We start from the raw sequence: 20,677 nt of genomic DNA on the forward strand, positions 1-20,677 counted from the left end.
ACAAATACTAATCTTTAGTTTCCCCCCCAAAGGCAAGAACTAAACCTCAGTCTCCCCTCCAAAGGCAAGAACCCAACCTCAGTCTCCCCTCCAAAGGCAAGAACCCAACCTCAGTCTCCCCTCCAAAGGCAAGAACCCAACCTCAGTTTCCCCTCCAAAGGCAAGAACCCAACCTCAGTTTCCCCTCCAAAGGCAAGAACCCAACCTCAGTTTCCCCTCCAAAGGCAAGAAGCAAACCGCAGTTTCCCCTCCAAAGGCAAGAACCCAACCTCAGTTTCCCCTCCAAAGGCAAGAACCCAACCTCAGTTTCCCCTCCAAAGGCAAGAACCCAACCTCAGTTTCCCCTCCAAAGGCAAGAAGCAAACCTCAGTTTCCCCCCAAAAGGCAAGAAGCAAACCTCAGTTTCCCCTCCAAAGGCAAGAACCCAACCTCAGTTTCCCCTCCAAAGGCAAGAAGCAAACCTCAGTTTCCCCTCCAAAGGCAAGAAGCAAACCTCAGTTTCCCCTCCAAAGGCAAGAAGCAAACCGCAGTTTCCCCCCAAAGGCAAGAACCCAACCTCAGTTTCCCCTCCAAAGGCAAGAACCCAACCTCAGTTTCCCCTCCAAAGGCAAGAACCCAACCTCAGTTTCCCCTCCAAAGGCAAGAACCCAACCTCAGTTTCCCCTCCAAAGGCAAGAACCCAACCTCAGTTTCCCCCCAAAGGCAAGAACCCAACCAGTTTCCCCTCCAAAGGCAAGAACCCAACCTCAGTTTCCCCTCCAAAGGCAAGAACCCAACCTCAGTTTCCCCCCAATGGCAAGAACCGAACCTCAGTTTCCCCTCCAAAGGCAAGAACCCAACCTCAGTTTCCCCTCCAAAGGCAAGAACCCAACCTCAGTTTCCCCTCCAAAGGCAAGAACCCAACCTCAGTTTCCCCTCCAAAGGCAAGAAGCAAACCGCAGTTTCCCCCCAAAGGCAAGAACCCAACTGCAGTTTCCCCTCCAAAGGCAAGAACCCAACCTCAGTTTCCCCTCCAAAGGCAAGAAGCAAACCTCAGTTTCCCCACAAAGGCAAGAAGCAAACCGCAGTTTCCCCCCAAAGGCAAGAACCCAACCTCAGTTTCCCCTCCAAAGGCAAGAACCCAACCTCAGTTTCCCCTCCAAAGGCAAGAACCCAACCTCAGTTTCCCCTCCAAAGGCAAGAACCCAACCTCAGTTTCCCCTCCAAAGGCAAGAACCCAACCTCAGTTTCCCCTCCAAAGGCAAGAACCCAACCTCAGTTTCCCCTCCAAAGGCAAGAACCCAACCTCAGTTTCCCCTCCAAAGGCAAGAACCCAACCTCAGTTTCCCCTCCAAAGGCAAGAACCCAACCTCAGTTTCCCCTCCAAAGGCAAGAACCCAACCTCAGTTTCCCCTCCAAAGGCAAGAACCCAACCTCAGTTTCCCCTCCAAAGGCAAGAACCCAACCTCAGTTTCCCCTCCAAAGGCAAGAACCCAACCTCAGTTTCCCCTCCAAAGGCAAGAACCCAACCTCAGTTTCCCCTCCAAAGGCAAGAACCCAACCTCAGTTTCCTCTCCAAAGGCAAGAACCCAACCTCAGTTTCCCCCCAAAGGCAAGAAGCAAACCTCAGTTTCCCCTCCAAAGGCAAGAACCCAACCTCAGTTTCCCCTCCAAAGGCAAGAACCCAACCTCAGTTTCCCCTCCAAAGGCAAGAACCCAACCTCAGTTTCCCCCCAATGGCAAGAACCCAACCTCAGTTTCCTCTCAACCCAGCTCTTGCTCATTTCAAATGTGGAAATGTTACTACAATTTACAAACTATTACTGTTGGGTGGACTCCAAAGGGATCACAGAAGTAAGCCTTTCAGACTAAGGGTTTCAGATCCATCTTTAATTCAGCAATGGCAAGAAGACTAAAATTAATCATCTGCATGCAGGAGATGCAGAGGAGAGGGGAAGAAGCAGCATGGATGACAGTGAATAAGACCAAGCTAAGCCTTAGGGCTGGAAGGGACCTCAAGGATCATCCAGTTCCAAGCTCCCTGCCACAGGCAGGGACACCTCACATTAGATCATCATACAGCCTGTTCACCAAGCAGTGCAAAGATTACCACAAATGTCAAGTTCTTATGATGCCAGGACCCCACAGGTTGTTCTATCACAGTTGTTAAGTGTACTGCAGGTGGGAGGAAAGCTCTGCTATGAGGACCTCAGCTCACAAAGTAGAACAAGCTGTAGCAAGAGAGTTTCATTGCTTAACATCCCTCTGCTCTGCCCTGGTGAGACCACACCTGGAATACTGTCCCAGTTCAAGAGGGACAGGAATCTGCTAGAGGGAGTCCAACAGACACTACAAGGGTGATGAAGGGACTTGAACATCTCTGCTGTGAAGAAAGACTGAGAGATGTGGGGCTGTTTAGTCTGGAGAAGAGAAGGCTGAGAGGGGATCTCAACATCCACAAATATCTGAGGGGTGGGTGTCAGGATGAAGGTGCCAGGCTCCTTTTGGTGGTGCCCAGGAACAACAGGTACAAGCTGGAACACAGGAGGTTCCACCCCAACATGAGGAAGAATTTCTTTACTGTGAGGGTGATGGAGCACTGGGCCAGAGAGGTTGTGGAGTCTCCATCTCTGGAGACTCTCAGGGCCCACCTGAGTGTGTTCCTGTGTGGCCTGCCCTAGGGAACAGAACAGAAGAGAACAGAACAGAGTAGACCAGACCAGGTTGGAAAAGACCTTTGAGATCATCAAGTCCAACCTATCACCCAACACCATCTAATCATAGAATCAATAAGGTTGGAAGAGACTTCAGAGATCATCAAGTCCAACCTATCACCCAACACCTCATGACTAATAAACCATGGCTCCAAGTGCCACATCCAGTCCCCTCTTGAACACCTCCAGGGATGGTGACTCCACCACCTCCCTGGGCAGCACATTCTAATGGCCAATCTCTCTTTCTGGAAAGAACTTCTTCCTACCATCCAGCCTAAACCTGCCCTGGCACAGCTTGAGACTGTGTCCTCTTGTTCATTGGCAGTGGGGTTGGACTTGGTCTCTAGAGGTCCCTTCCAACCACTGCCACTGTGAATTCAAGCTTGTAGAGTTATCATCATTCTCCTCCTGTGCTTCACTGAAGACACTGGGAAATCCCCAAGTAGAGACTAATCCCTTCAAGCCTATCAGGCAGTCACCTCCAGCTCAAATGAAGAGCAACCAACTTGGGTTGCAGTTTTCTGTGCCACAGCCATTATTTGAAGCCATTAAACAGTCACATTTCCTTCTAATTTATGCTTTCCTCCAAGAACTGAACTTCTCAGCCAATACTGACCTGTAACAGATGGTCTGTATTAAAAACCTGAAGCTCTAATAGCAGGCTCTGTACCAAGCCTGAGACAAGATCTGCATGCACAACAAGATTCAGCATGAGACTCATTCCAGAGTTTTCCATCCATCATGAGTGCTCTGCTGGCACTTAGTCCTTCAGCTCACCTTAAATATGCTCTCTAGAAGTTCCAGGGCCTCCAATGTATTACAAGACAACACCTAATAGTACAACTAACCCAGCTTAAGAGGGACATACAACAGCTGGAGCAGGGACAGGAGTCCATGAAGATGATCAGAGGACAAAATAACCTCCCCTGGGGGGACAGGCCAGGAGACTTGGGGCTGTTCAGCCTGGAGAAGGCTCCTGGGATACCTTACAGAGGCCTTGCAGTACCTGAAGGGGGCTACAAGAAGGCTACAGAGGGACTGTTTGCAAAGGCCAGCAGTGACAGGATGAGGTACAATGGTTTGAAGTGAGAGAAGAGCAGATTTAGCTTGGATGTGAGAAACAAATTCTGCACCATGAGGCTGCTGGAGCTCTATTCTATTCCATTCCATTCCATTCCCTGAAACAGGCTGCCCAGGGAGGCAGTTGAGGCCCCATCCCTGGAAATATTCAAGCTCAAGCTCAACAGGGCTCTGAGCAACCTGATGCAGCCCCCTGATCATCTGATCAGAAGTCTCTTCCACCACACAGGACTTCTGCTCTTCCAGATGGCTTCATATGGTGGGGGCATTGCATAACATCAATGCTGTTGTTTAAAACAATGCTTTACACACTCCCTCACTCCTCCTGCTGAGAAGGAACAAGCAACTTCAGAAAACCTCCTATTTTTTTCTTCCTTCCCACATATATTATTCTTAGCTCTCATCACAGAAGTTCCTTAAAACCATTTTTTTTTTCATCAAGAACAGACAGGTTGCTTTCCCCAGGAAGGAACAGAAAGCAAGGCTGACTCTCAAGTCAGACACTTGTTGGAAGCAGGACAGTTAAAGCAGTTCACACCAAGTGTCAAGACTGTAACAGACCTTCAATATTCTCAGGCACACTGCAGCTCTAAATTCACACTTACTACAGAGTTTCTAACCTTGCACAGCACACTTACTACAGAGTTTCTACAGAGGTAGCCCCAGAGTATTTGTCAAGTACAACCACAGCAGTCTTCCACAGTACTCTCCTAGGACCAGACCATAAAAACATAGAGACACATCTGACTTCTTGTCAAGGGCTCCCTGAAGGGAGGTTGTAGTCAGGTGGGGGTTGGTCTCTTCTCCCAGGCAAGCAGCACCAGAACAAGAGGACACAGTCTCCAGCTGTGCCAGGGGAAGTTTAGGCTGGAGGTGAGGAGAAAGTTCTTCCTAGAAAGAGAGATTGGCCACTGGAATGTGCTGCCCAGGGAGGTGGTGGAGTCCCCATCCCTGGAGGTGTTGAAGAGGGGATTGGATGTGGCACTTGGTGCCATGGTTTAGTAGTCATGAGGTGCTGGGTGACAGGTTGGACCTGATGATCTCTGAGGTCTTTTCCAACCTTATTGATTCTATGATGAGAGAATGGATTGAAGCTGCAAGAAGGCAGATTTAGACTGGAGATGAGGAAGAAATTCTTTCCAGTGAGGGTGGTGAGACACTGGCACAGGTTGCCCAGGGAGGCTGTGGATGCTTCCTCCCTGGAGGTGTTCAAGGCCAGGTTGGATGAGGCCTTGAGCAGCCTAGGCTGGTGGGAGGTGACCTTGCTCATGGCAGAGGGGTGGAACTGGATGATCTTTAAGCTCCCTTCCAACTCAAACCATTCTATGAATCTGTAACTTGCACCTACTAATTCACAGAAGCCCAAATCCTTGTGTCAAAGACTAACACTTGCAGGAAGCAGACAAAACTTCAGGCAGAAACCAAAATTCAGCCAAGCTATCGTAAGCACTGTTTTGGTTAAATTCTTACTCCAGTTTAGTTTAGCACAGACTTCAAAGCACAGCTGAAGAACAGATTCCCCACACACAAACAGGTTGCCCAGGGAGGTTGTGGCTGCCTCCTCCCTGGAGGTGTCCAAGGCCAGCTTGGTTGATGCCTTGAGCAACCTGGGCTGGTGGAAGGTGTCCCTGCCCATGGCAGTGCTTGGAACTAGATGACCTTTAAGGTCCCTTCCAACCTAAGCCATTCTATGTATTTATAAAGGTAGTTGATGGTGCTTGCCACACTGTAGTTGAGAGACACTTCACACATGCAGGTCAAGAGATCTCATTCCACCTCACAGGAGGACTGGGATGCATCAATGATACCCTTTCACTATTCACAAAACTTCAGAAGGACACTGGACACCAAGCTGACTGCAACAGGTAGGATTTGCTCACCAGAGGAAGAGCTACAGAGCACAGCTCCAGGTTACTGCCAATTGTTTCAGCCTGATCCTTTGTGGAACAGAGGAAACTGCTGTTGGATGGTTTCCAATTATAACCCTTGCTGAAAAGGGTTTTCCTTCCAAACACAAGCTGACATGCTGCTTTGGAGCATCTGCCAACCACTGATCTTTCTTCAATCACTCCTGCACTGGCAGACACCTTCTACTACAGTTGGCTTTATGAGCATTAACACAATAACCACTCTGGCTTCAAAGCAGTCAGCAGACTGGCTGCCTAAGGAAAGCTTTCAGGCTACTGAAGCCCCACTTCAAAACACACTCATTTCCAGCTTCAGCCTCAAAGTTCTCTCAGTTACCATTCTACCAGTCCAAAGCCATTCTACTTCTGCATCAATCCAGCCAAAAATCCAGCTGGGTATGAGAGAGAAAGAACATTGTGGAGACTACTGCCTTGGATGAAGAAATATCTTTAAAAATCCACAAAAAAGACCAAACCAAGCAGCCCTCCCAGCCCCAGCCCCAAGCAAGCCCAAGCAGCCCTCCCAGCCCCAGCCCCAAGCAAGCCCAAGCAGCCCTCCCAGCCCCAGCCCCAAGCAAGCCCAAGCAGCCCTCCCAGCCCCAGCCCCAAGCAAGCCCAAGCAGCCCTCCCAGCCCCAGCCACAAGCAAGCCCAAGCAGCCCTCCCAGCCCCAGCCCCAAGCAAGCCCAAGCAGCCCTCCCAGCCCCAGCCCCAAGCAAGCCCAAGCAGCCCTCCCAGCCGCAAGCAAGCCCAAGCAGCCCTCCCAGCCCCAGCCCCAAGCAAGCCCAAGCAGCCCTCCCAGCCCCAGCCCCAAGCAAGGCCAAGGAGCCCTCCCAGCCCCAGCCCCAAGCAAGCCCAAGCAGCCCTCCCAGCCCCAGCCCCAAGGAACCCCAAGCAGCCCTCCCAGCCCCAGCCCCAAGCAAGCCCAAGCAGCCCTCCCAGCCCCAGCCCCAAGCAAGCCCAAGCAGCCCTCACAGCCCCAGCACCAAGCAAGCCCAAGCAGCCCTCCCAACCCCAGCACCAAGCAAGCCCAAGCAGCCCTCCCAACCCCAGCACCAAGCAAGACCAAGAAGCCCTCCCAGCCCCAAGCAAGGCCAAGCAGCCCTCCCAGCCCCAGCACCAAGCAAGGCCAAGCAGCCCTCCCAGCCCCAGCACCAAGCAACCCCAAGCAGCCCTCCCAGCACCAGCACCAAACAAGCCAACCTTAACCCCCCACTGTCCTCCACCAAGCTCCCCTACCCAAACCAGCACCCTCCACCAAGCTCCCCTACCCAAACCAGCACCCTCCACCAAGCTCCCCTACCCAAACCAGCACCCTCCACCAAGCTACCCCTACCCAAACCAGCACCCTCCACCAAGCTCCCCTACCCAAACCAGCACCCTCCACCAAGCTACCCCAACCCAAACCAGCACCCTCCACCAAGCTACCCCTACCCAAACCAGCACCCTCCACCAAGCTACCCCAACCCAAACCAGCACCCTCCACCAAGCTACCCCTACCCAAACCAGCACCCTCCACCAAGCTACCCCTACCCAAACCAGCACCCTCCACCAAGCTACCCCTACCCAAACCAGCACCCTCCACCAAGCTACCCCTACCCAAACCAGCACCCTCCACCAAGCTACCCCTACCCAAACCAGCACCCTCCACCAAGCTCCCCTACCCAAACCAGCACCCTGCACCAAGCTCCCCAACCCAAACCAGCACCCTCCACCAAGCTACCCCAACCAACAGAAACACACCCCCAAACCCAAAAGTTTTACATCCAGTGACAGCTTTCTCAGTAAACTGCAATACAGGGAACAATCCTAAATGTTCCAACACAGCAGCTGAACCACAGCCTCCAAGCTTGTGCCAGGATGAGGAGTGACTGGGATTGAAAGACAGTGACCTCAGGGGACCAGTTATTCACACTAGAAGCTACAGAAGACCAGTAAGTTCCACAAGGTTATTGCTGCATTGTCAGGAGAGATACAGAAGTACTGATGTGTGTGGTCCTTAAGCAAAAAAGGAGCTTTCATAGATTCATGGGGGTTGGGAGGGACCTTAAAGATCATCATGGGCAGGGACACTTCCTACCAGCCCAGGCTGCTCAAGGCCTCATTCAGCCTGGCCTTGAACACCTCCAGGGAGGAGGCAGCCACAGCTTCCCTGAACAACCTGTTCCAGTGTCTCACCATCCTCACTGCAAGGAATTTCTTCCTAATCTCCAGTCAAAATCTGCCTTCTTCCAGCTTCAATCCATTTCCCCTTGTCCTGTCACTACAAGCCCTTGTAAAAGCCCCCTCCTGGCTTTCTTGTAGCCCCGCTTCAGGTACAGGAAGGCTGCTATGAGGCTCCTTAGAGCCTTCTCTTCTCCAGGCTGAACAGCCCCAGCTCTCACAGCCTGTCCCCACAGGGGAGGTTCTCCAGCACTCTGATCATCCTTCATGGCCTGCTCTGGACCTGCTCTAACAGTCCCATGTCCCTCTTATGCTGGGGACACCAGAACTGGACACAGCCCTGCGGGTGGGGTCTCACCAGAGCAGAGGGACAGAATCCCCTCCCTCATCCCGCTGGTCTGTTGATGCAATGTGATTCCAATCCTGCTCATCCTGTTCAGTTTAAAACCAGCAGCAACAGAACACAGCAACATCCAATACTTTGATGGGTAGGAAAAAAACCCAATCATTTAGTATTACAAGCCTGGGAGAGTTGCTTTACTTATTCTTTTTCAGCTCTCATGTTACTGTGCTTGTAGAACAGCAGGAGGGGAATAGACCTAATGGTGCAGGAGAGGCATTAAGTTGTGGGGTTCTTTTTAAAGCAAAGATGGAGACTTCTGAAAAACCCAAATTACCTCTTACTGTTCACCCCAGTGCAGCTCTACTTAAAACCATGTGCATCAATTCCTCAAATTAAGACCACAAAAGAAAAGAAAGGAAAAAAACCACACTTTTGAACCCATCTTTAAATCTCTACCACCATCTGGAGGACAGAGGAAATAAAACCACTACTCCTACAATACTGCAAACAGACCTCTCCAAATTGCCTTTGGATTTGGGCTTCTTGTTCAAATTTAAGCTCAAAACCTGCTCCAGCCAGCATAGGTTTAGGAAGGGCAGGTCCTGCCTCTCCAACCTGATCTCCTTCTATGATCAGGTGACCCGTCTGGTGGACGTGGGGAGGCCTGTGGATGTGGTCTGCCTGGACTTCAGCAAGGCCTTTGACACCGTCCCCCACAGTAAACTGCTGGCTAAGCTGTCAGCCCCTGGCTTGGACAGCAGCACTCTGTGCTGGGTTAGGAAGTGGCTGGAGGCTGAGCCCAGAGAGTGGTGGTGAATGGTGCCACAGCCAGCTGGCGGCCAGGCACCGGTGGCGTCCCCCAGGGATCAGTGCTGGGCCCCATCCTCTTTAACATCTTCATTGATGATCTGGATGAGGGGGTTGAGTCAGTCAGCAGCAAGTTTGCAGATGACACCAAGTTGGGAGCAGACATTGGTCAGTTAGAGGGTAGAAAGGTTCTGCAGAGGGACCTCGACCGACTGGACAGATGGGCAGAGTCCAACAGGATGGCATTCAACAAGTCCAAGTGCCAGGGGCTGCACTTTGGCCACGGCAACCCCGTGCAGAGCTACAGGCTGGGGTCGGAGTGGCTGAGAGCTGCCAAACAGAGAGGGACCTGGGGGTGCTGATTGAGAGTAGGCTGAACATGAGCCAGCAGTGTGCCCAGGTGGCCAAGAAGGCCAATGGCATCCTGGCCTGCATCAGGAACAGTGTGGCCAGCAGGAGCAGGGAAGTCATTGTGCCCTGTACTCTGCATTGGTTAGGCCACACCTTGAGTCCTGTGTCCAGTTCTGGGCCCCTCAGTTTAAGAAGGACATTGAGACTCTTGAATGTGTCCAGAGAAGGGCAACAAGGCTGGGGAGAGGCCTTGAGCACAGCCCTGTGAGGAGAGGCTGAGGGAGCTGGGGTTGTTTAGCCTGGAGAAGAGAAGGATCAGGGGTGACTTCATTGCCCTCTACAACTACCTTAAAGGAGGTTGTAGCCAGGAAGGGGTTGGTCTCTTCTCCCAGGCAACCAGCACCAGAACAAGGGGACACAGTCTCAAGCTGCACCAGGGGAAGTTTAGGCTGGAGGTGAGGAGAAAGTTCTTCACCGAGCGAGTTGTTCGCCATTGGAATGTGCTGCCCAGGGAGGTGGTGGAGTCACCGTCCCTGGAGGTGTTCAAGAGGGGATTGGATGTGGCACTTGGTGCCATGGTCTAGTCATGAGGTCTGTGGAGGCAGGTTGGACTCAATGATCCTCGAGGTCTCTTCCAACCTTAGTGATACTCTGATACTGTGAGTTGAGGATTTCCCAAGGCACATCCTTGCTTCAAAACCTCATCCAGTCACATATCTGGAGAAAATGGTTCATGGAAGAGTTTGTTCCACATTCACAGGTTGCATCAGGTTGGAAGGGACCCTCAAAGGTCATCTTGTCCAACCCCACTGCAGGCAGCAGGGACACCTCTAACCAGAGCAGGCTGCCCAGGGTCACATCCAGACTGATTGTGAATGTCTCCAGGGATGGAGCCTCAACCACATTCCTGAGCAGCCTCCTTCCCTCATCATAAAGAGCTTCTTCCTTCCTCCTTATGTCCAGCCTGGCCTTGAAGACCTCCAGGGAAGGGGCACTCTTGAATCAACTCCTTGATGCTCCTCTACAGGATCACAGATGTCAGGGGTTGGAAGGGACCCAAAGAGATCATCAAGTCCAACCCCCCTGCCAGCGCAGGATCATACAACCTAGCTCAGGTCACAGAGGAACACATCCAGACAGACCTTGAGAGTCTCCAGAGAAGGAGACTCCACAATCTCTCTGGGCAGCCTGTGACAGTGCTCTGACCCTTACAGTAAAGAAGTTCCCCCTTGTGTTGAGGTGGAACCACCTGTGCTGCCGCTTACATCCACTGCTCCTTGTTCTATCCCAGGGAGCAAGTGAGCAGAGCCTGTCCCCTCCCTCCTGACCCCCAGCCCTCAGGTATTTATAAATATTTCATTAAATCCCCTCCAAGTCTTCTCTTCTCCAGACTAAAAAGCCCCAGGTCTCTCAGCCTCTCCTCTCTACCTTTACAGCAGCTCTTACTTGGAATACAGGAGCTGCTGAGTCTGAACACTTGAAGCAGAAGAGTTACACTCAGCTGCATGAGCGTTACACACAGCAGGTAAGTTTCACACTGCTGCATGTGTTAAGTGCCATAAAAGCCACAGCAAAACCTTCTGTTTGCCTTAATAGGCCTCTAAACACACACAGAGGAAAGATGCTAAGAGTAAACGATGTGACAGAAGCCATTAGCCTCTCCAAGGCTCAGCCTTCAGCAGATTTGCATTTTTAGGAGGTTCTTGAACATAAAAAAACTTCACTGGAGGGCACTAAGTGGATAGGATAGACCAGACCAGGTTGGAAGAGACCCTTGAGATCATCAAGTCCAACCTATCACCCAACACCATCTAATCAACTAAACCATGGCACCAATGGCCTCATCCAATCACTTCCTAAACACCTCCAGGGATGGTGACTCCACCACCTCCCTGGGCAGCACATTCCAATGGCCAATCTCACTCTCTCTGTAGAATTTCTTTCTAACCTCCAGCCTAATCCTCCCCTGGTGCAGCTTGAGACTGTGTCCTCTTGTTCTGGTGCTGGTTGCCTGGGAGATGGACACCAGCCCCCACCTGGCTACAACCTCCCTTCAGGGAGTTGGAGAGAGCAAGAAGGTCTCCCCTGAGCCTCCTCTTCTCCAGGCTAAGCAACCCCAGCTCCCTCAGCCTCTCCTCACAGGGCTGTGCTCCAGACCCCTCCCCAGCTTTGTTGCCCTTCTCTGGACACCTTCCAGCAACTCAACATCTTTCCTGAACTGAGGGGCCCAGAACTGGACACAGGACTCAAGGTGTAGCCTAAGCAGTGCTGAGCACAGGGCAGAATGACCTCCCTGCTCCTGCTGGCCACATTGTTCCTGATACAGGCCAGGATGCCATTGGCCTTCTTGGCCACCTGGGCACACTGCTGGCTCATCCTCTGTACAACTAATGTTGAACCAAAATCAGTGATAATTCAGTATGACCCTTCAAAACTTCATGCCTTCATTTAAAGGTCCTATTCACTGGAAACAAGAAGCAAAATGAGAAGTTAAAAATACTTACTGTAGTATCCATAAAGCACAGTGTCTTCAATTTGTCTTGAAACATTAGCATCAGCCCAGGCCTGGCAAGAAAAGAGAACAGCACTTAGCACCACAGGAAACCAAAGAACATTTCATTCAGCTGCACTCAGACAGAGCTGAAGAAGCTGCTTAGATGAGGGGATTGAGGGCACCCTCGGTAAATTTGCAGATGATGCAAAATTAAGTGGGAGTGGTGATCTGCCAGAAGGTAGGAAGGCTCTGCAAAGGGATCTGGGTAGGCTGAGGTCAGCTGTATGAGGTTCAACAAGGCCAAGTGCTGGGTTCTGCACTTAGAATCATAGAACCACAGAATTGTTAGGGCTGGAAGGGACCTCAAGGATCAGCCAGTTTCAACCCCCCTGCCATGGGCAAGGACACCTCACACTACAGCAGGTTGCTCACAGCCACAGCCAGCCTGGCCTTCAAAACCTCCAGGCATGAGGCTTCCACCACCTCCCTGGGCAACCTGTGCCATTATCTCACCACCCTCATGGGGAAGAACTTCCTAACATCCAATCTGAATCTCCCCTCCTCTAGCTTTAATCCATTCCCCCCAGTCCTATCACTCCCTGACACCCTCAAAAGTCCCTCCCCAGATTTCTTGTAGCCCCCTTCAGATACTGGAAAGCCACAATTAGGTCTCCTCAGAGCCTTCTCTTCTCCAGATTGAACAGCCCCAACTCTCTCAGTCTGTCCTCATGGCAGAGCAGCTCCAGCCCTCTGAACATCTTCAAGGCCCTTCCCTGGACACCTTTCAGCACCTCCAGATACTTCCTGGAACAGAGGCTCCAGAACTGGACACAGTGCTCCACGTGTGGTCTCAGCAGAGTGGAGCAGAGGGGGAGAATCCCCTCCCTGGCCCTGCTGGTCACACTTCTCTTGCTGCAGCCCAGGCTCTGCTTGGCTCTCTGGGCTGCAAGCACACACTACTGGCTCCTGTTGAGCTTCTCACCTACAATAAGGTCTCCCCAGAGCCTTCTCTTCTCCAAACCAACCAACCCCAATTATCTCAGTCTGTCCTCATAGCAGAGCAGCTCCAGCCCTCTGCTCCTCCTTGTGGCCCTTCTCTGGACACATTCCAGCACCGCCAGATGCTTCTTGTAACAGGGTCACACCACCTCCAGCCTCAGGGATGAACAGCTAGAAAGCTGCCCAGCAGAGGAAGAGGTGGGGGTGTTGGCTGAACATGAGTCAGCAGTGTACCCAGGTGACCAAGAAGACCAACATCATCCTGGCCTGCATCAGGAATAGAGTGAGCAGCAGGAACAGGGAAGTGATTGTGCTCCTGCACTGGGCACTGGTGAGTCTGTGCTTTTGAGTGCTGTGTTCAGTTCTAGGCAGTGTAGTAGAAGATGTGGTGGGTTGAAATTTGCCCCCCCCCCCACATGACCTTTGCCAGCCCAGCCCCATTGGAAGCACACAGAAGCTGTATTTACAGGCAAAACTACAATGGAATGCAATGATATGTACAAAGTATTTACAGATATTCACAGGTATTTACAATTAGCAAACAGCACAAGAACCTTCCCGGTCAAAGACCAGGGGAAGCTATTAGCTTCTTTCCTGCCCCTCCTACCCCCTTGTACAAAAGAAGGGAGAAAGGAGCAGAGGGATGTGAGTACCAAACCAATGCAGCCCAGGCCAAGCAGAAGCATGGCAGTATCTCTCCAGAGTGAAGCAGCAAGAAGAGAGCTGTTTTGGTACAACCAATCTTAGGGTAAATATCTCTTCAATGTGATTGTGCAGAATTATCTTTATTTCCCTCTTTACACCCAATAATGATTTATTGACATTTTATTACTGTGGTGGCCATGATCTGTGAAAACTTTTAAAGGCATAGCCTTAAACTACCACACAAAAGGAGGACATCAGGAACAGTGTGGCCAGCACGAGCAGGGAAGCCATTCTGCCCCTGTACTCAGCACTGGTTAGGCCACACCTTGAGTCCTGTGTCCAGTTCTGGGACCCTCAGGTTAGGAAAGATGTTGACTTGCTGGAAAGTGTCCAGAGAAGGGCAACAAAGCTGGGGAGGGGTCTGGAGCACAGCCCTGTGAGGAGAGGCTGAGGGAGCTGGGGTTGCTTAGCCTGGAGAAGAGGAGGCTCAGGGGAGACCTTCTTGCCATCTCCAACTCCCTGAAGGGAGGTTCTGGCCAGGAGGGGGCTGGTCTCTTCTCCCAGGCAAGCAGCACCAGAACAAGAAGACACAGTCTCAAACTGTACCAGGGGAAAGTTAGGCTGGAGGAGAGGAGAAAGTTCTTCACAGAGAGAAATATTGGCCATTGGAAGTGCTGCCCAGGGCGGTGGCTGAGTTACTGTCCCTGGAAGTGTTCAAGAGGGGATTGGACGTGGCACTTGATGCCATGGTTCCATAGTCATGAGGTCGTGGGTGACAGGTTGAGACTTGATGATCTCTGAGGTCTTTTCCAACCTCATTGATTCTATGACATTGGGGTTCTGCAGCTGGTCCAGAGAAGGGCAACAAAGCTGGTGAAAAGTCTGGAGAGGAGCAGCTGACGGAACTGGGCTTGTTTAGTTTGGAAAAGACAAAGTTGAGAGGAGACCTTATTGCTCTCTGACTCCCTGAAAGGACATTGGAATGAGGTGGGAGTTGGCCTCTTCTACTAAATAACTAACAACCAGAGAAGAGGTCATGGCCTCAAGCTGTACCATGGGAAGTTTAGGTTGGATATTAGGAAGAATTTCTTTATTGGAGTCTGATCAGGCATTAGAACAGGCTGCCCAGGGAGGCAATGGAGTCACCATACCATACCATGCCTACAAGAAAGCTGGGGAGTGACTTCTTACAAGGGCTTGTCATGATAGTACAAGGGAGAATAGATTGAAGCTTGAGGAGGGGAGATTTAGACTGGAGATTAGGAAGAAATGCTTCACAGTGAGGGTGGGGAGACACTGGTTGCCCAGGGAGGTGGTGGATGTTTCCTCCCTGGAGATGTTTGAGGCCAGGCTGGATGAAGCCTTGAAGAAACCTGGGCTGGTGGGAAGTGCCCCTGCCCATGGCAAGGGGGCTGGAACTGGGTGATCTTTAAGGCCCCTTCTAACCCAAACCATTCTGTGAATCTATGAAGCTCAACATTTGCTTTCCTCAGTTCTTTCCTCAACTGCCAGGGAATTCAGCCACACCAGAAACATTTCATTTTTCTATTATTTCAGGCAAAAAAACCACCCCAGCAGCACCTTTCATCCTGTTACCATAGCGAGAACTCCAGCATGCCACTTCACATTAAGCCTTTTAAAGCTCACTGTCTCAAATAAATTAGATTATCATCCAACTGGAAGTTGAGGGGAAAAGTACACATGCATTTTGTCATCTAGTCTGCAGGAAGAAAGGATGGGGGGGGGGGGGGAGGAAAAAACCAGTTTAGCAAAAGAGACAGAAGCAACACCTCAAGTGTCTGTCAGGCACACAATAAGCCCAATCTTTGAAGACTGTCAAGCCCAAGAGCATTTCACCTTACAAATTCTTAGGCATGTGTGTGAAAACACACCACACAAAAAAAGGAAACAACCCCCCACCCCACCCCCCAAACCAACAACAAAATTGATCCTAATAAGTTTAAAAGGCACACAGAGTATTCAAGTGTTTCAACTGCACAGAGATAAACATTAAGGAAGTGCACTGCTTTAATTATGCCCCAGGGAAAAGCCAGACTGAACTGAACAGGTGGCACTATTTACTTGCAAGGAAGCAGTTGAAAGAGGCATCTCCTGGGAGCAATGAAGACATTCCAAACCCAACACCACACCAGAACAAAGAAGAAAAGCCATACTGAGCCCCAGTTCCAGCAGCACAGACACTTCATAGGCAGAAGCAGCTAGGAACTGAACGACAGCAGGGCTTCACTGCCAAAAATCTGCTTCTCAGGTGGCTAGCAATAGGACAAGGAGGAATGGTTTGAAGCTGGGGGAGAGTAGGGTTAGAGTGGAGCTTGGGAGGATGTTTTCAGTACAAGGGTGGTGAGACTCTGCAACAGACTGCCTAGGGAGGTTGTGGATGCCTCCTGCCTGGGGGTGTTCAAGGCCAGACTGGGTAAGACCTTGAGCAGCATGGGCTAGTGGAAGGTGTCCCTGCCCATGGCAAGGTTGTTGGAACTAGATGATCTTTAAACTCCTTTCCAATGTAATGTTTAGATGAAAGTACTTGAGTGGAATACTTATCTAAGACCATGAATAGATAACAGGAAACAGGCCAAGGACAGACCAGCTCATTCCTGCAGATGTGAGCAGAACAACAGGAAAACAACAACCAAGAGAGCAACAGGGGAGATGAAAAATGCAACTAAGAGGAAGACACACACACACCCCACCCCCCCCAGGCCCACTGCCATGTATAGATGGAACTGAATATAAATGAATAGGAAATAGCATGAATGTGTAGTAGCTAACAGTGTATTAACTCTGTAAAACTTGTGCTCAGGTGCACCCCTTTGGAGGGGAAAGCCCCCTGTGTGTCCAGTGCTGCGTCTAGCACTGGACATAAATGATTAAAGAATCCCTATTTAACAGCCTTGGCTGTTAAGTTTCTCTGGGTCACTTCCAACCTTAATTGTTCTGTGACTCTGTGAAATTGAGCAGAATATTGAAAACAACCAACAGCAGAGAAAACTGAAATCCAGTTCAAACAACAAAGAGAGCTGTGGTGTATCCCAGCTTACCAAAACGCTCTGGGAACCAGAAGAGGTTTAAACACTTGGACAAGTAAAACATCCTCTTCAAACATGAACACACGTCTCCTGAAGCATGGGATGGTCTGGGTTGGAAGGGACCTCCAAAGGTCTTCTAGTCCAACCCACCCTGCAGTCAGAAGGGACATCCTCCACTAGATCAGGTTGCCCAGAGCTCTGTTGAGCCTCACCTTGAATATCTCCAGGGATGGAGCCTCAAACACCTCCCTGGGCAACCTGTTCCAACAGCCTCCTGGTGCAGAACTTGTTCCTCACATCCAATCTAAATCTGCTCTGCTCTAGGTTGAAGCCATTGCCCCTCATCCTACCACTGCAAGCCGTTTCAGTCTCTCTCCATCCTTCTTGTAAGCCCCCCTTCAGGTACTGGAAAGCTGCTATTAAGTCTCTCTGGAGCCTCCTCTTCTCCAGGCTGAGCACCCCCAGCTCCCTCACCCTGTCCTCATAGCAGAGGTGCTCCAACCCCCTGATCATTTACATGTCCTTCCTATATTGAGGGCTCCAGACCTGGATGCAGTACTCCAGGTGAGGTCTCATCAGAGCAGAGTCAAGCAGCAGGATTCCCTCTCTGCATCTCTGGCCACACATCTTTTGATGCAGCCCAGGCTGCCATTGGCCTTCTGTGCTGCAAACTCACACTGTCTGCTCATGTCCAGCTTCTCATCCACCAGCACCCCCCAACTCACATCTGCATGAGTCCATACCTTAAATGTTCCATTTGGATTTTTCATGTATGAAACCAAGAAGATGTCCACTGGCAGCAGTGCTGAGGAGATAAGAGCAACAGCCAAGGCAAAGATGGCAGTTATGGTGGAAATGACTTCGCTCTCCCGCCGGCTCTGATACTTGCGCACATAAACCCAGCAGAACACCAGAATGGCCTGGAACACACAGGGAAAGAAAGTTATAACCCAGCTTGCCCAGGCCTGCTGAGGCTGCACCTTGACTACTGGGTTCAGTTTTGGGCCCCTCACTCCAACAAAGACACTGAAGGGTTCAAGCGGGTCCAGAGAAAGGCAACAAAGCTGGGGAAGGGTCTGGAGAACAGGGCTGGGGAGAAGCAGCTGAGGGAGCTGGGGGTGTTTAGTGTGGAGAAGAGAAGGCTGAGGGGAGACCTCATTGCTCTCTGCAGCTCCCTGAAAGGAGGCTGGAGCCAGGTAGGGATTGGTCTCTTCTCTCTAATATCAGGTGATAGGAGGAAAGGAAATGGCCTGAAAACTGTGCCAGGGGAGGGTTAGATTGGAGATTAAGAAAACTGTCTCTCCCGCAAAAGTCATCAGGCATTGGACACAAGCTACCCATGGAGGTGGTGGTTTCACTATTCCTGGAGGTGTTCAAGAATCATAGAATTGTTAGGGTTGGAAGGGACCTCAAGGCTCATCCAGTTCCAACCCCCCTGCCATGACCAGGGACACCTCACACTACAGCAGGTTGCTCACAGCCACAGCCAGCCTGGCCTTCAAAACCTCCAGGGATGAGGCTTCCACCACCTCCCTGAGCAACCTGTGCCAATGTCTCATCACCCTCATAGTGAAGAACTTCTTCCTAACATCCAATCTGAATCTACCCATTTCTACTTTTGCCCATTCCCCCCTAGTCCTATCACTCCCTGACACCCTCAAAAGTCCCTCCCCAGCTTTCCTGTAGCCCACTTCAGGTACTGGAAGGCTGCTATTATGTCTCTCTGGAGCCTCCTCTTCTCCAGACTGAACAACCCCAACTCCCTCAGTCTGTCCTTATAGCAGAGGAGCTCCAGCCCTCTGCTCATCCTCATGGCCCTTCTCTGGACACATACCAGCACTTCCAGATGCTTCTTGTAATAGGGGCTGCAGAACTGGACACAGTGCTCCAGGTGGGGGTCTCACCAGAGTGGAGCAGAGATGTGGACATGGCACTCTGGGACTTGATTTAATGGCCATGGTGGTATTAGGTTGACAGTTGGGCTCAGTGCCCTTAGAGCTCCTTTCCAACTACTCTCTGATTCCCTGACACACTTCACCTGAGTCCTAAGCAGTGTTATACGCTGATTCCCTGACACACTTCACCTGAGTCCTAGGCAGTGTTATACGCTGATTCCCTGACACACTTCACCTGAGTCCTAAGCAGTGTTATACGCTGATTCCCTGACACACTTCACCTGAGTCCTAAGCAGTGTTATACGCCGATTCCCTGACACACTTCACCCGAGTCCTAAGCAGTGTTATACGCTGATTCCCTGACACACTTCACCTGAGTCCTAAGCAGTGTTATACGCCGATTCCCTGACACACTTCACCTGAGTCCTAAGCAGTGTTATACGCCGATTCCCTGACACACTTCACCCGAGTCCTAAGCAGTGTTATACGCCGATTCCCTGACACACTTCACCCGAGTCCTAAGCAGTGTTATACGCTGATTCCCTGACACACTTCACCTGAGTCCTAAGCAGTGTTATACGCTGATTCCCTGACACACTTCACCTGAGTCCTAAGCAGTGTTATACGCTGATTCCCTGACACACTTCACCTGAGTCCTAAGCAGTGTTATACGCTGATTCCCTGACACACTTCACCCGAGTCCTAAGCAGTGTTATACGCTGATTCCCTGACACACTTCACCCGAGTCCTAAGCAGTGTTATACGCCGATTCCCTGACACACTTCACCTGAGTCCTAAGCAGTGTTATACGCCGATTCCCTGACACACTTCACCCGAGTCCTAAGCAGTGTTATACGCTGATTCCCTGACACACTTCACCCGAGTCCTAAGCAGTGTTATACGCTGATTCCCTGACACACTTCACCCGAGTCCTAAGCAGTGTTATACGCTGATTCCCTGACACACTTCACCTGAGTCCTAAGCAGTGTTATACGCTGATTCCCTGACACACTTCACCTGAGTCCTAAGCAGTGTTATACGCTGATTCCCTGACACACTTCACCCGAGTCCTAAGCAGTGTTATACGCTGATTCCCTGACACACTTCACCTGAGTCCTAAGCAGTGTTATACGCTGATTCCCTGACACACTTCACCTGAGTCCTAAGCAGTGCAATATTCTGTGATTCCCTAACACACTTCACCTGGGTCCTAAGCAGCAGCATTGCACTCGCCTCACACAACTCCACTCTTTGCACCTTGGCTAAGCACAGGTTGAGCAACTCCCACCCAGGAACCGGGCTACAGCACAAGCCCGAAGGCAAACCCACCCCACACCCCCGGCTCCGGGCTTTGCTGTGCCCCACGGCACCGCCGCCGAGGCGCCGGCCGGAGCCGCTGCGAGGCGCCTGCTGCAGGGCAGGCTGGGGTGCACGGGCTGGGAATGAGAGGCCAGGAGCGAAACCCAGAGAGAGGGAGCAAGCCGGCCCGCCCGCCCGCCGCTACCGGAGGGCTGAGCGAGGGAGCAAGCCGGCCCGCCCGGCGCTACCGGAGGGCTGAGCGAGGGAGCAAGCCGGCCCGCCCGGCGCTACCGGAGGGCTGAGCGAGGGAGCAAGCCGGCCCGCCCGCCCGGGGCTACCGGAGGGCTGAGCGAGGGAGCAAGCCGGCCCGCCCGCCCGGGGCTACCGGAGGGCTGAGCGAGGGAGCAAGCCGGCCGGCCCGCCCGGGGCTACCGGAGGGCTGAGCGAGGGAGCAAGCCGGCCGGCCCGCCCGGCGCTACCGGAGGGCTGAGCGAGGGAGCAAGCCGGCCGGCCCGCCCGGCGCTACCGGAGGGCTACGCGGGGAGGCTGGCGACCCCCAGGGAGGGACGGGGGTGTGCGGCCGGGGCAGTCGCGCAGAGCAGCCGAGCCCCGGTCGCGGGAGAGCCGGCTCTCACCAGCAGCACCAGGCCGAAGAGGCACCATCCCGTCAGCAGGTCCGAGGTGGCCGCCGCCATCTTGACTTCCGTCAACACCGGTGCGGCCGCCCCCATAGGCGGGGCTTTAAGGGGGCGGGCCGCGCGTCTCCATGGGGACGGCGGATAACGGCTGCCGGGATGGATTGCGCCTGTGACGGGGGCAGCTGGGGATTCGCTGACGCGCTACCGGCTCCTGCTAGCTCGGGCTAGCGGGCCCCGCTGTCGGTGCGGCGAGCACCGGGAAGGGTCTGGTAGCAGGAGACTCACCACAGGCGGGCTGTCCGCCGCCTTGCGCTGTG

At 52.1% G+C, this 20,677-nt stretch overlaps 1 protein-coding gene across 1 annotated transcript in view; it reads right to left on the reverse strand.

Moving 5' to 3' along the window:
- The window catches only part of LMBRD1 (LMBR1 domain containing 1), a 66,385-nt gene extending 45,948 nt beyond the window's left edge, over positions 1 to 20,437 (reverse strand). The window contains exons 1-3 of the mRNA XM_054169646.1: positions 20,358 to 20,437; positions 17,272 to 17,448; positions 11,848 to 11,908 (exon numbers count right to left, since the gene is read on the reverse strand). Coding sequence (XP_054025621.1) covers positions 11,848 to 11,908; positions 17,272 to 17,448; positions 20,358 to 20,417 — 298 coding nt within the window. The 5' untranslated portion in view covers positions 20,418 to 20,437. The remainder of the gene's footprint in view (positions 1 to 11,847; positions 11,909 to 17,271; positions 17,449 to 20,357) is intronic.
- Between the last annotated feature and the right edge of the window lie 240 nt (positions 20,438 to 20,677).

This window comes from Dryobates pubescens, chromosome 2 (assembly GCF_014839835.1).
Source record: "Dryobates pubescens isolate bDryPub1 chromosome 2, bDryPub1.pri, whole genome shotgun sequence".
In the NCBI taxonomy this organism is placed as follows: domain Eukaryota; kingdom Metazoa; phylum Chordata; class Aves; order Piciformes; family Picidae; genus Dryobates; species Dryobates pubescens.